We start from the raw sequence: 12,923 nt of genomic DNA, 5'->3' as shown, positions 1-12,923 counted from the left end.
CGAAGAAGGTCCGTGTCGCAGCATTTGTCGCGCGACAGGTTTCTGTCGCAGGTACTGTCGCGCGACAGTGGGAGTCGTGCCGCGCGACAGAGATTGCGTGCCTCAGCAAAGTTGCCTGTCGTGGGTTCAGTCGCGCGACAGACTTCTAGCGCACCTCTTTTCACGCGACAAAAGTACCTGTAGTGCGGCCTGTCGCACGACACAACAGCTTGTCGAGGGATATGCCGCGCGACAGATACCTGTCGTGGGATGAGTCACGCGACAGATACCTGTCGTGGATTGTGCCGCGCAATAGATACCTATCGTGGGATGCGTCATAAGACAGATTCCTGGTGAGGGTAATTATTTTACTGCAGAATTCTAGGAATACTGTCGTGCGGTCGTGTGACAGCGATAGGATCAAATTGACCAAAGATGCTTCAAAGCGCGTTCACTGTGGCGAGCCTCGAAGAGGATGCGAGGTGCTCTGGTCTGTTGGTGACGGGCACCGAGCGAAATGAAGTGCTCATTCACATTGGCGAATCGAGTTTTAACTCGCTTCCCGCGACCTGGCTCTCTCACCGAACGAGAATTGGCTTAGAGGAGAGGCACTGCTCGAGCACTCACCAAATTCCCTTCTGTTCACACATGACAATGTGACGAAAGTAGTGCATGCTCAAGAGTATAATGCGGCTTTGAAAGCCCAAAATCTGTATGCACAAGCGGCGAAGCCAGCGGTGCCTGCGTATCCGCACGCTCTTGCGGTGACGGCATGTAGCTGCAGCCACGACAGCGCCTGCACACCAATCTGTGTGCGCAAGTCGAATGGCGCTACTGAAAGTCAGTGTCCTCTTGGCTTCTGTGACATGTTCAAGCCATGTAATATAATGTACCGCTACTACTATATGCGCAGAAAAAACCAAGGACACTTCTATGCGTCGCGGAAAAGATCGAATGTCGTTAATCGTCAATCAGGGAAAATTACTCGCCATAACCATCCGGCTACACAAAGGGAGCATGTGTGTACATGCACGCAGTTCTCTGTATAAATGTTCAAAGCAACCCCGATATCATTTTTCCGCGCGTTTCAGTTTTAAGAGCGTCACCTCTTACTACTTACGATTGTCAAGGACACGTCTGTCTGCAGGGAAGGTCAAATTAGCCAAGACAGTTACCACACTATATCCCATAGCAACAGCGGGCGCGTTGAGCCTCAGTTGTCACAGATACCTTCGATCCGTTTTACATATGCCAGTATAGCGGATATCGAAGTGGAACCCCGGGGACCCCATTTGCATCAAATTTGGGGGCCGCCCGTTTGACGCATAACGATCGAAGTGGTGTCATTTGACTTGTCATGTTCCTGAGGATAAAATAAATATTTAGATGAAGCCCAAAATATGTGTGGGATTCGCACCGACGACCTTTTCGCCCCCAAACCGTGCATTCCGGGGACTTCCAAACAGCCATAAGGCCTAATCGTTTGTCGCAGAGAGTTCCGGATGCAGTCAAACAATTCATTTTGTTGTAATGCACACGTTTATAAAATTCGTTAACTGATACATAAGGAGGAAACATACCTGATATAGCGAAGGTAACTGTAAATCGCAATAGTAGTGCAAAATCTTTGAAGTAGATGACGCTGCTTGTATCTTAGAACGAATGTTTCCGAAACGAAATGCCCTCACATGTTTGTATTTTGTATTCTCCACGTTTGCTGAGCACCCCGATCTAGCACCCCGATCTAAACACTTGAAGCTCTCGTAGCTAACGATCTTAAGTCCAACGCTGATGCAGTGTTGGCGGAGAATTTTTTTTAGCGGCAGTGACGTGGTGCTTATCATAAAATAGCAAAAAAAACATACTTTACGATGTTGTTCATTGCCTTCACTGAAAATTTCATGACGGTGACACGAAAATGTCGCTAAATATAGACAGCAGCGTATGCAGCCGAAGGTGAAATGCGGCGGCCGGCGAGTTTGAACCGATTTGATTCTCGGTCGAAATGAGAATAGTCTTGGGACTGACGTCAACCGCGCGCTTTAAAGAGTTTCGCCTGCTTTGACACAGTCTAGCTCCTGTGCACCCGCGCTCGGTCCTCTAAACTACTCTGGTCTCAGTGTGACTGTCTGATATGACAATATGAGCGAAAAGGAGGATGTCTGGGGGTTTTGATGTGCACCACGGCCATACAGTTGAGCGATATGATAACGTACGGGCGCGGCATGCCAGCCTGAATACCGGCCGCCAGCGTCAGAAAAATGCGACAGTAATATTTGTTCAAGTCCATACTAAGCCGTCGGATGGAGTATCGTTGGCCAATATCGAGTCGTTGGTAGAAGCGATAACAGGAATACAAACAAATGTCTCCCCACGGCGCCTTTAATTGCTGCTGCTCAATCGCGGCTCCCCTGGCCTCAGCTGGCTCCGCACCTGAAGGTGTCGCGGAAACCGAGCATATCTTTGTTTTACTATGAGACTAGGTTCACAGTAAAACGATGACGAGAGCAGCACCTCAGCGCTAGCCAGTTTCGAAGTGCACTCAGCTGCTGCATCGATGCGAAACCGGCTAGGCTTAGCGACGACTAGGGCAGCCAGGGGGTAGCGCGTAGTTCATTGCCCGGCGCGCCCGCGGGCGGCGTCGTTCCCGAAAGCTCGCCTCGCTCACTCGCGCTGGCTCACTGATTGACTAAACAGCTTGCGACCTTCACTCGGAAGGCTGGAAAATCGAGAAGCGAGCGACTGGCGCTGCGACTGAGCTATACTTTATGCCCACGCTTGCACTACTGGTGAACAACCTTTAACGCACATATGCTTGGGTTATCGCCTGCTTTGCGGCGAGTCTTAGTTAAGATCGTCCGCAACGCCATCGTCACCGTCCGTGACGCACAGGCTGAGAACTTCAATTCCAGTACGTGCCGAAACAACTCGTATTTTTTGTAACGATACGAGCTCGAAAACACGCCTGCTTCGGTGCGCTAGTGGGCTCTTGCTTGTTAAACTACACGCGATCAGGATGCGGCGAGTGCTAACCACTGTTGCATATTAGCTAAAGTGAGACGCAAGTATCGACGTAGTTTCGTAACGCAGTTGATATCAAAGCACTCCGCTTGTACTGGTCACCGATTAAGCTGCTAAGTTTCATGATCTCCGGTGAGCGTGCCAGTGTCGCGCAAATTAATGCATCGCAGCTACTCTCCATAGTGCCAATTGCGTTCAACTTATCCACGATATTCGCCAGCTTGAGATACGGCGCTTTTTTTCGCTGTTTTTGTCGCAACTTAGTGATTTTATCTGGCATCAAACGAAATTGCATTCTGTCAACACCGTCGTCTACTCCGTCGTCTGTTAGAGCATCCGGGTCACTTCAGGGGATCACAGGATCGCAGCTTCTACAAACGACATGCAAGAAAAAGTAACTGAAAGCGCTTTAGTATTCTTAAATAATCTAAAAATAATTTAAAATAAATGCAGTGTCTTTGTTGTGAAGATAATATAAGTATTCATGGTTTAAAAAACAATTTTTTTTGTCGGTTGTAATTTTTCACCGGCACGAAAGCGCAGCCGTCGGCGCCATTGCAGCGCACACGACTCGTCGTGTTTTGTATTATTTGCCTCTTTGAGGAATTGCTTGAATACTTGTACGGCGGACACGTGTGAAGAACTCATTCTATAGGAAGGTGAGCAGGAGTGTGTTTTGGAAGCCAACGACCAGGATTTCGGCCTGTCAACATTGGCGTGTTTCAACGGGTAAGCCATGAAGAGTGCTGCGACGTCTTTTTATCTGTTAGGGGAACGAAGACTCCTGCGCCGTTTTACTAAGCCTGGATGAATCGCATGGCCGGTGAGTCCCGCTCTACGTTTCTTTGCTAATGATCTGTATTCACACGCGCTATTTGTATGCAGCTATATAGGGATATGAGTGGAGGCAGTCAGCCTGCCGTTGCCGCAGCTATAATGCGGCGCCAAATCAGCAGGGCCTATATCCTGCATGACAAGTGTTGCTCTCATTGTCTTTATGTGCATTTATTACTCGCGTGCCGTGGTAAATAAAAATGGCACCAGATATCACAACAGAGTTACGCTTTCGCTTGCTAGCGCTTCGACACTCGGTGCAAAAGCATGGATTTGCACTGCGTAGAAGACGATGAGCGAGAAGTGCCGCGCGGCGGAGCGCTCGCGCTAGGCCAGCTGCGATCCGACACCGCACTATTTTGCTCAGGGTTAGTACTCATCGGATTAGTGCTTGTGCCTTAATATGCGTCATACTAAATTTTGAGACAGTGATCGCATGCGAAAGGCTAGTTCATATTCATCGCCTTGTCATTTGTAAACCTGTCTGTGCTTCCCCAGTGGAACAGGATTTGAGGCAGTGTTATGTCAAAGTTAGATCAATCTTGCGTCTCCTGAGCTGTAAACGTTGATGCTTCCTCTCCTTCTGAGCACTGCGAGCTGTCGGATATGCAACTGCACAATTATTTAGGATTTCTACCTTTTTGCTATATCCCTCGCTTTTGTGGCCCGCATTCAAGTCGTTCGCCATTGTCGATGGTTTTTTTGTTACTTATTCTCGCTTTGTTATTTATTCTTGGTTGCGTGCCATCAGCTGTGGTGCCGGCAATTCTCCGAGCTCGGAACTCTTCCCAGGCACGGGATCCTACCCACAGACCACCCTTCGCCGCACTCACGAGTGTTCTTTGGTATTTTTTTGTTTCTCTTGCCTTTACTTGCATTGCCAGAAGACAAATTTGTGCAGCTTTTAATTGTATGCAGATTTGTTAAATGCGTTAGCAATTTTTCTATGATGCCAAGCTGTGCTGTGAGATATCAAGCTTCTTGCTAGTGAAGGCATGCTTTTTTCCATTCTCTCTCCTCATTTAACCAAGGCAGACTGGTTGCGACTTTCAATTTAATACCTAGACATTGGTGCAAGGCACCATGATAGGAATTAATGAAAACCTGCACATCCTATATTCAAATTGGTGTGCGGTATTTCAGCCAGCTCATCTTTCAGTGTGGTTATAACAGTCATTGTGACTCTTCTCAAAGAATGTATATGGGTGCATTACATAAAATCTGTTCATTTGTTTTGTCGTGGGCTAGCTCATTAGTTTTTTATTTACTTATAATACGTCTAAGTTTAGTTTTTAAAGCAGTAGACGACTTCCTCTCTTGTCATTCATGACATGGCTACAGCCACTGACAGCTGTTGCTCTGGATGTATTTATTTGCAGTTGCCAGCGGCCAGCATCTATTGGGCCATGCGTGCTTCCTGCCTTCGGCTCTGTCATCCCTCCTGATCCGTTCATGGTAGTTATTCTTTTTCAGTGATGCATATCTTAGCTGCCTATTTAGAAAAATATTTTCAATATAGGCTTGCTGCTAGGTTTAGAAATGCATGAAACTCTACATGCACTTCGCAGCAGTACCTCAGCTTATAATTACCGGAACTGTAGGCTTGTACAAAATATAGTCGCTGATGTAGCTCTTGACGCAGCTGCTGTTAACATAAGCGTGCTTTGACATTGCACACCTGTTGCCTGGTATTCATATGTGTCCTCGAAAAGGACCTATATGTTCATTTATCCCTTTAAAAACATTGTGCTCTACAATGATGGTTTACCAGTATTCCTGACACAGAGACCAAATTGTCAGTCAGTAATGTAACTTTGCACGATGACACCAATCCTTGTATGGTATAGCATCCTTACAATGCACTGGGCAAGCTGCTGTCAGCACAGATTTATTGCTGGTTTATTGCCATAGCATATGGTTATACTGCACAGTTTGTACCTCTACCTTCTTAAAGCTGTATATTTGAAAAATTTAAAATTAGTTGAAGGAAAATTCAAGGAAATGTAACAGTAACTGTCTCCCATTTTGGTGGACACTTGAACCGTGATATATGGGAGGTATATAGAAGGGAAGTGATGAAGAGCTGATGCCCATGTTAGATGCCCCTCTTTAGTTAAACATACCTCGCAATTAACACATTTGGTGCAAAACAAACATGGGACTTGCACGCTCACAAGCACCCTCATGTCAGTAAAACAAAGTGCCAATGTTGCCGTACTTTAGAGCTTTGGTCCTAAAAGCGCAGCTGACTGCTGCTCAAAGTTGAGAGCAAAAATATGTCTACTTTTCCTCATGTGCAGTCTGCGGTGCTGGTGCCATTTGCAATGGTGATTGACATTGAGTTGCATGATGCTCAGTCTGTTCCTGGATTTAGTGATTTTGTCTGTCGTGTGAATGTGCTGTTAAAATTAGTGCAGAACAATGGTTCTCTAGTTCATTTGAGGTAACTGTCTCCTGTGCCATATGCTACCACCCTTTTTCCTCAAATTTCCTAATCTCATTTAGCCTCCTGATTGCCACCCATTCATGCATTCACCTACTCTTGGAATCCTCCCAGTGTTTTAGTGTGGTATTGCTTATATCTTCTCTGCATTACACATGCACTGCACTTCCTCTTTATTGATTTAGTCAAGATATCTCTGTTCCTGTTTCTTGCATAAGCATAAGAGGCGACTCAAGTGCACCATCTGGGCTTGTGATACAATGTGTAGGGTGCTTCGTTTTTGGGTAAAACCTGGTTTCTTGCTATTGTTGCACCAAAAAAGATTCTTAATGATCAGGTTCAACCCAATTTCTGTGCAAATGTGCCTGCAAGAAAGTGTGGTTTGAAGGTAAGGTACACAAAGGCAAAGAACTGCTGGAGTGTAGTGGATGTCACATAATTCTTCTCACAGATTTTTTAAACAATTCTGGTTATTTTATTTCTCTTTTAATGTTTATTGTTTGTCGGTTGCTTATAATTTTTGGATAAACTAAAAACTACATTTACTGAGTGGTATTTCATTCCAATAATTATACCCATTATTATAAAGCTGTGTTGGAAGGTAGGTGTGCATTTAGTATGCGTGCTTTGAATTTCAGTGATTGTTTCTGCAATGCAAAATGGAGGACAGGTCTCTGCTGTGCGAGTTTTTTGCAATAGAGTGAAAGTAGCTGGAGAAGCATTTGCTACTGTGTCACCCAGCCAAAAGTTCTCCCACAGACCACTGAGCTTCTGAATACCTATGGCTTAAAGCTCGAAGCTCTGGTTGCCCTTTCCGAGGTTTTCTGCATTAACGAGTGCAAGCCCAAGGGCTCAGAGCTAACAAGCATTTGAAACCATAGAGCTATACACAGTAGTGCTGGGGCCGTGCAGCAAGTCAGTGTGAATTAGGTCGCGATAAACATGGTTTACTGTAGAAAGCTAGTGTGAAAAAATAGTTGCGCTCACAGAAACCGCTGTTTCTTTCTTAGTCGGTCATTGAAACAAAGCAATGCATGTAAAATTTTATATCTCACTGATCCCTCAATTTTTTTCCAGCTAAAGACCAAGAGTTGCATGGAAGTTGTGCAAGGCACCAAGTTGCGTGTGATTTTTGCCAGGGACCTGGAGCAGGCTGGGAAATTAGTGGATGGCCAGTGGTATTCACTCAGTAAGGCAAGCTTTTTCTGTAAGTACAGTTTTTGGCATGGCATTGCTTATGAACGCATGCACTAATCTGACTACTCTATGCCCACCCATGCTTCAAGAATAATGAAGTACATGAAAAAAATTGATTGCCGAAAAAAAATTGCCGCTTCTGTTATGTTTTTTCAGGAAAGTATTTGCCATTTATAGGGCTGTGAAAACCTTAAAAATTATATGCTTGTTGTGGCTTTTTTTTTCAAATTTCTTCCACATCTATGTTGGCCTGACCTTGTAGCTTGTCTGCATGAGATTGGCTGCTACCTACAGTTTGCTTTTTTGTTGCTCCTTTATTGCCTGTCACAATTTTTACTTTGCGTGGCAGTGTCATGCAGTTTGGGAAGTAATCTGATCTTATTTCTGCATTGGCCTGTAGTGCAAGCTTTTGCATGTGGGGCAGGTTTATGGTGTCCTTTTGTTTGCTGTAACTGCAGTTTGGCCATGAGGGTTAGAGGCTTAGTTCTTTTTTTATTTTGATGCAGTGTCATATACTTCATGCATAAAATATTGAAGTAAGCACTATTTTTTGTAATAAATGAACATTCATTATAGCTGTGGTCATTATAAGTGCACTTGACTCTAAAATGGCTTTCTTTCGGCATTCACTATTACATCTTAAAACCAGCCGGAAGACACAAAACAGGAGAAGAGATGAGCACAAGATTAGGCTGGTCTAACAATTGAAATTTTATTGAAGGAAAGTGGCAAAAGAAGACCTGCAAAGAGATTCAAGCACGCAAGACCCCAAAGCAGTGAGAGGGCAAAAAATAACCGAAAGGCACTGACATACTAGTAAACCATATAAAAAACTAATTGCTTACAGTGAAGGTTCACGGACGGTTTAGCCAGGCAATTGTTTTTAGCCTTACTGATGTAGTAAGCCTCAACTATATCAAGACAGATTTATCACTTCCGTAAACCACTGATGTGCCGCAGAAATCAGGCCTGCAAAGAGAAAGGTTATCCTCCGATAGCATTCACGAGATTGAACGTGCAGTGTCAGGTGAAAATTCGCCTTCCTCTCTATACAGTGAAAGTGCTCTCAGCCAGGCGCACATTCAGATATCTGCTTGTCTGCCCATAGTAGTTTCAGCTACGAGGCAGTGGAATGCAAGAAACCGGTTGACTTTTGCAAGTGGTGAACATTTTTTATCTGCCACTGTGCATAGCGGACGATTACCCGTAGTTGTATCAAGCCTAGTTTGAACAAAGAAGCAAAAGGCTCCTACCTTACTTTTAGCGGTCAAGACAACAGCAACATTCTTGGGATGGTGCGAATTGGCGTGGAGGTAAGGTATAGAGCCCGTCTTCTTGTGCTGCTCAACTACGTCAGCATCATGTGAACGGTGTTCCGTTCCCTCGAGAGAGTAAAAACACACCCTGACAGGTGCGCAAGATGGGCAAGTGGGAACCCAGGTGCCATTGGCTTGGAAACCTGCTCCGAGAATGTATTCTAAACACTGTGATGGCATGACTTCCATAAAGCAGTCGTGATGCATGTGATTGCCAACCTGTCCTTCACCAGCCTCGAGTGGTTCAACTCGTAGCTAAGAGGCTTCCTGATCTTGGGCTTTGGCGCCAACATATGTGGTCGTCCGCAAAGCGCAGGTCTAAGTCAAGAAGCTACAAACGGTTATGCTTAGTGAAATTCAGACCTAAAAGATAGGCTTTGACCACATGCCTAAAGATTTCTAAAACGTCTTGTGCCAACTTATCTGAGCCCTCCTTGTGCAAAAGAATTAGGTAGCTATCAACATAACGAAATGCTACTATGCCGAGGCCTTCCAAACAGGGCTTTGATGCGGTATCAACTTTGGACAGAAGAATGTCGCGGAGGAACAGTGCAACCTGGGACCCTCTGCATATGCCTGATTTATGATGTAAATACTGCCTTGCCAACTCACAAAAGTGCAGTTCTGTGGAGTTCTAATTTCTTGTGGACAGCAACCTGGGCAGGTGCTCTGCAGTGAGCATCGACATGGAGGGCCTGCACTATTCATTGTCACATGATAGACCTCTGAGGTATGTGCAAACTGCATCAGGGTGAACAATGAACATGCTTTTACAGATGATTGCGTGATTTCGGTTGCTGGCTTCTTGGGGTTGTCCTTTTACTTCAAATTCGCATTTGTCAGTTGGCAGGGTGGTATTTACACGCAGGTCGTACCTTTGCTCAGCAACATTTTTTGTCTAAAGTCAATAAGGCATTAGAGCCCTGTTTGGAAGACCTTGGCATAGTAGCATTTCGTTATGTTCATGACTGTAATTTTTCTGGACATAGAAGGTTGAGATAAGTTGGCACAAGATGTTTTAGGAGTCTTTAAGGCATGCGGTCAAGGCCTGTCTTTTACATCAGAATTGTCTAAGCAGAACCGTTAGCAGTTTCTTGATGCAGACTTGCGCTTTGTGGACGAATTGTTTGTCGGGGCTACAGCTAAAGATCGGGGAAGGCTCTTTTTAGCTACGAGTCGGACCACTCGTTGTTGGGGAGGGATGGTGAAGAGGTGTATTTGTCGCTGGTTAAGGTCAGTAAAGATGGAAACACTTGATGGGTGTGCAATCGTGTGCATGACATCAGCTTTAGATAAGTCATGCCATCACTGCTGAGGACGCATTCTTGTAGCAGGTTTCCAAGCAGCTGGGTTCCCACTTGCCGATCTCAACAACCTGTCATAGTATGTTTTCACTCGCTCGAGGGTAAGGAGCACATACTCCGATGATGCTGATAAACCTTACCTCCACAGTATTACACAGTCTCAAGAAAGTCGCGGGAAAGCGTAATGCTGCTGTTGTCTTAACAGCGAAGTGCAAGACAGGAGGCCTTTGCGCGCCATTAAAAAGGCTTGATAAAACTGGGTACTTGTCCACAATGGACAGTGTCACAAAAAAAAGTTCACCACTTGCAAAAGTAATGGAGTTTATTGCGTTCCACTGCCTTATGGCTGCAACTAATATGGGCAGACAGGCAGATATTTGAATTTGCACTTGACTGAGCACTTTCACTCTATAGGGGGAAGGCAAATTCTAATCTGGCACTGTATGCTCAATCTTGTGAATGCAAATCTGAGGATGACATGTCTCTTTGCACGCCTAATTTCCACGACAAATCAGTGGTTTATGGAAGGGATAAATCTGTCGGTAGATAGTTGAGGCTTACTACATCGGTAAGGCTAAGGACACGTGTGGCTAAGCCATCGGAAAACCTTCACCCTAAAGAATTTGCTTTTTTAGATGATTCATTAGTATGCCAGTGACCTTTGATTGCACTTCGCCCTTTCACTGCTTTGGGTTATTGTGCGCTTGTATCTCTTCGCGGGTCTCCTTTTGCGGCTTTCCTTCAATGATGCCGCCGCAGTGGCTCGGTGGTTATGGCGCTCGGCTGCTGTCCCAAAAGACGCTGGTTCGATCCTGGCCGCACCAGTCAAATTTCAATGGACGCGAAATTTTAGAGGCCCGTGTACTGTGCGTTGTGAGTGCACGCTAATGAACCCCAGGTGGTCGAAATTTCTGAAGCCCTCCACTACGGCGTCCCTCATAGCCCGAGTCGCTTTGGGACGTTAAACCCTCACAAATCAAATAATCAAAATCTTCAATTAAATTTTTGTTAGTCCCGCCTCTTGAGCTCATGTCTTCTTGTGTGTTCTGGCTGGTTTTAAGGTGAGTGAGTACCAACTCGGCCAGTCATAAGCCTTGTTCAGTATTACAACATTTTGAATAAAGTGAGAAGTTTACTAGGCTATGTTGCCGGGAATCGTGTCCGCAGCAGTTGTGGGCAACTCAGAAGAGATAGCGTCATACGATTGGTTGTGTAATTGGCAGAGGATGATGTGAGGATGCTGCTCGAAAAGAAAATTTCATAATCGGATAATTATTTACAGCCAAAAATTTCCTAAAAGTGGCTGGGCCAGAGAAAAAGTGCCACGAAATTTGAAAACGCTGAGAGTAGGTGGAGCTACAGCGTAGTGCCAAGTTTGAAAAACTGGAAGTATGGACAAAGCCAAAGCTTGGCGCCAAGTTTGAAAACTCGAAATGAACAATCACGTGACCAGTGATAAGTGTCCTATACTTAACCAGGAGATAGGAAAAAGAATGATAAATAAGAGGCAATTAGGTAATTATTGAGAAGTGAAAGGCAATGAACGCGTGATTAGACTGGGCGGGTATTCAGTGAGCGGGCAGGAACGATCCGCGGAGGGAAATTTGAAAACTCGAAATCGTTGCTGGGATGAAATGAGGGTAAAATAAGAATTAATTGATGACCAATCAAGTCAACGAGAAAACAACCATGGCGCCAAATTTGAAAGGCGCCCAGTGTCGAGGAAGCATCAACGCTTTCACACTTTTTTTGTGCAGGTAGCAGCGGTGATCTCTATTTTTGTTTTTTTCAGCCAAGACAAAAACCATTTTTCTTGGCTCATGGGCGATGTATCCAGGAACCTGCGGCCAGGACAACGCTGGACAGCATGCATCAGCAAGCTCGAAAAAAAAGCACGAAACAGTAAATAAATATTGATCATTTTCATTTCAATTCTAGTGGTTTTGTGCACGAATTACTCTGGAATGCACAAAGCGTGTGTTAATTGACAGGCGACCATTAACAAGCTGTGCATTTTTGTGCATAGCCTACTCCAGAACACAAATCCTGTGCTAATTTACAGGTGACAGTAACGACTGTTACACAGTGTACGAGCACTACACAAGACACACTACAGAAGACAAGGCAAACTACAGAAGACAAGACAGACTACAGAAGACAAGACAGACTACAGAAGACAAGACAGACTACAGAAGTCAAGACAGACTACAAAAGAGAGGACAAACTACAGAAGACAGATTATAAAAGACAAGACAGACTACAGAAGACAGGACTACAAAAGACAAGACTACAGAAGACAAGACAGACTACACAAGACATGCCCAAAATACGACAAGACTACAGACTACAGAAATTTTCTGTCTTAGAATCCTGTAGTGCGTTTTGACTGGGTTAGTATTGCGTTGAGTGTACGAATTTTGCGGTATATCTCTGCGTTGCTTCCTGCTCCACAATTATTTCATCTAATGTTAATGTCTTATTTTTCAAATTACTGTCATCCCTGTTGTTTGTGTAATACCTTATGTCTATGTTTGTCTCTCTGTCTGGGCTAGTCGGTACATGGTACTAACTGAAGGCACAGCGCACGAAGGACGGGACATAGAAAGAGATAAACACAGCGCTGTGTTTATCTCTTTCTGTGTCCCGTCCTTCGTGCGCTGTGCCTTCAGTTAGTACCATGTACCGACTAGCCCAGACAAACACCTTTTTGCAGTACATTTATAGTACATCGGGGCTCCTTTCTCAGTGTGCCTCTCAGCATTATACTCTGTGTGCTTGTCTCTCTGTCTTGTTAAGTACTTTTTTGGTTATCAAGTTCGTTGCAACATC

General features: G+C 44.8%; 1 protein-coding gene across 1 annotated transcript; it reads left to right on the top strand.

Moving 5' to 3' along the window:
* Positions 1-3,631: 3,631 nt before the first annotated feature.
* LOC144105402 (uncharacterized) lies at positions 3,632-12,026 on the top strand. The gene is made up of 5 exons (XM_077638522.1): positions 3,632-3,823; positions 4,586-4,679; positions 5,214-5,289; positions 7,355-7,484; positions 11,887-12,026. Exons 1-5 carry the CDS (start codon positions 3,808-3,810, stop codon positions 12,009-12,011), a joined length of 441 nt encoding a protein of 146 aa, XP_077494648.1. The 5' UTR covers positions 3,632-3,807; the 3' UTR covers positions 12,012-12,026.
* The last annotated feature ends 897 nt before the right edge of the window (positions 12,027-12,923 follow it).

Source organism: Amblyomma americanum, chromosome 9 (genome assembly GCF_052857255.1).
Source record: "Amblyomma americanum isolate KBUSLIRL-KWMA chromosome 9, ASM5285725v1, whole genome shotgun sequence".
NCBI classification, from domain to species: domain Eukaryota; kingdom Metazoa; phylum Arthropoda; class Arachnida; order Ixodida; family Ixodidae; genus Amblyomma; species Amblyomma americanum.
Note: the sequence above shows the minus strand (reverse complement) of the source record. Positions and strands in the feature narration are given on the sequence as shown.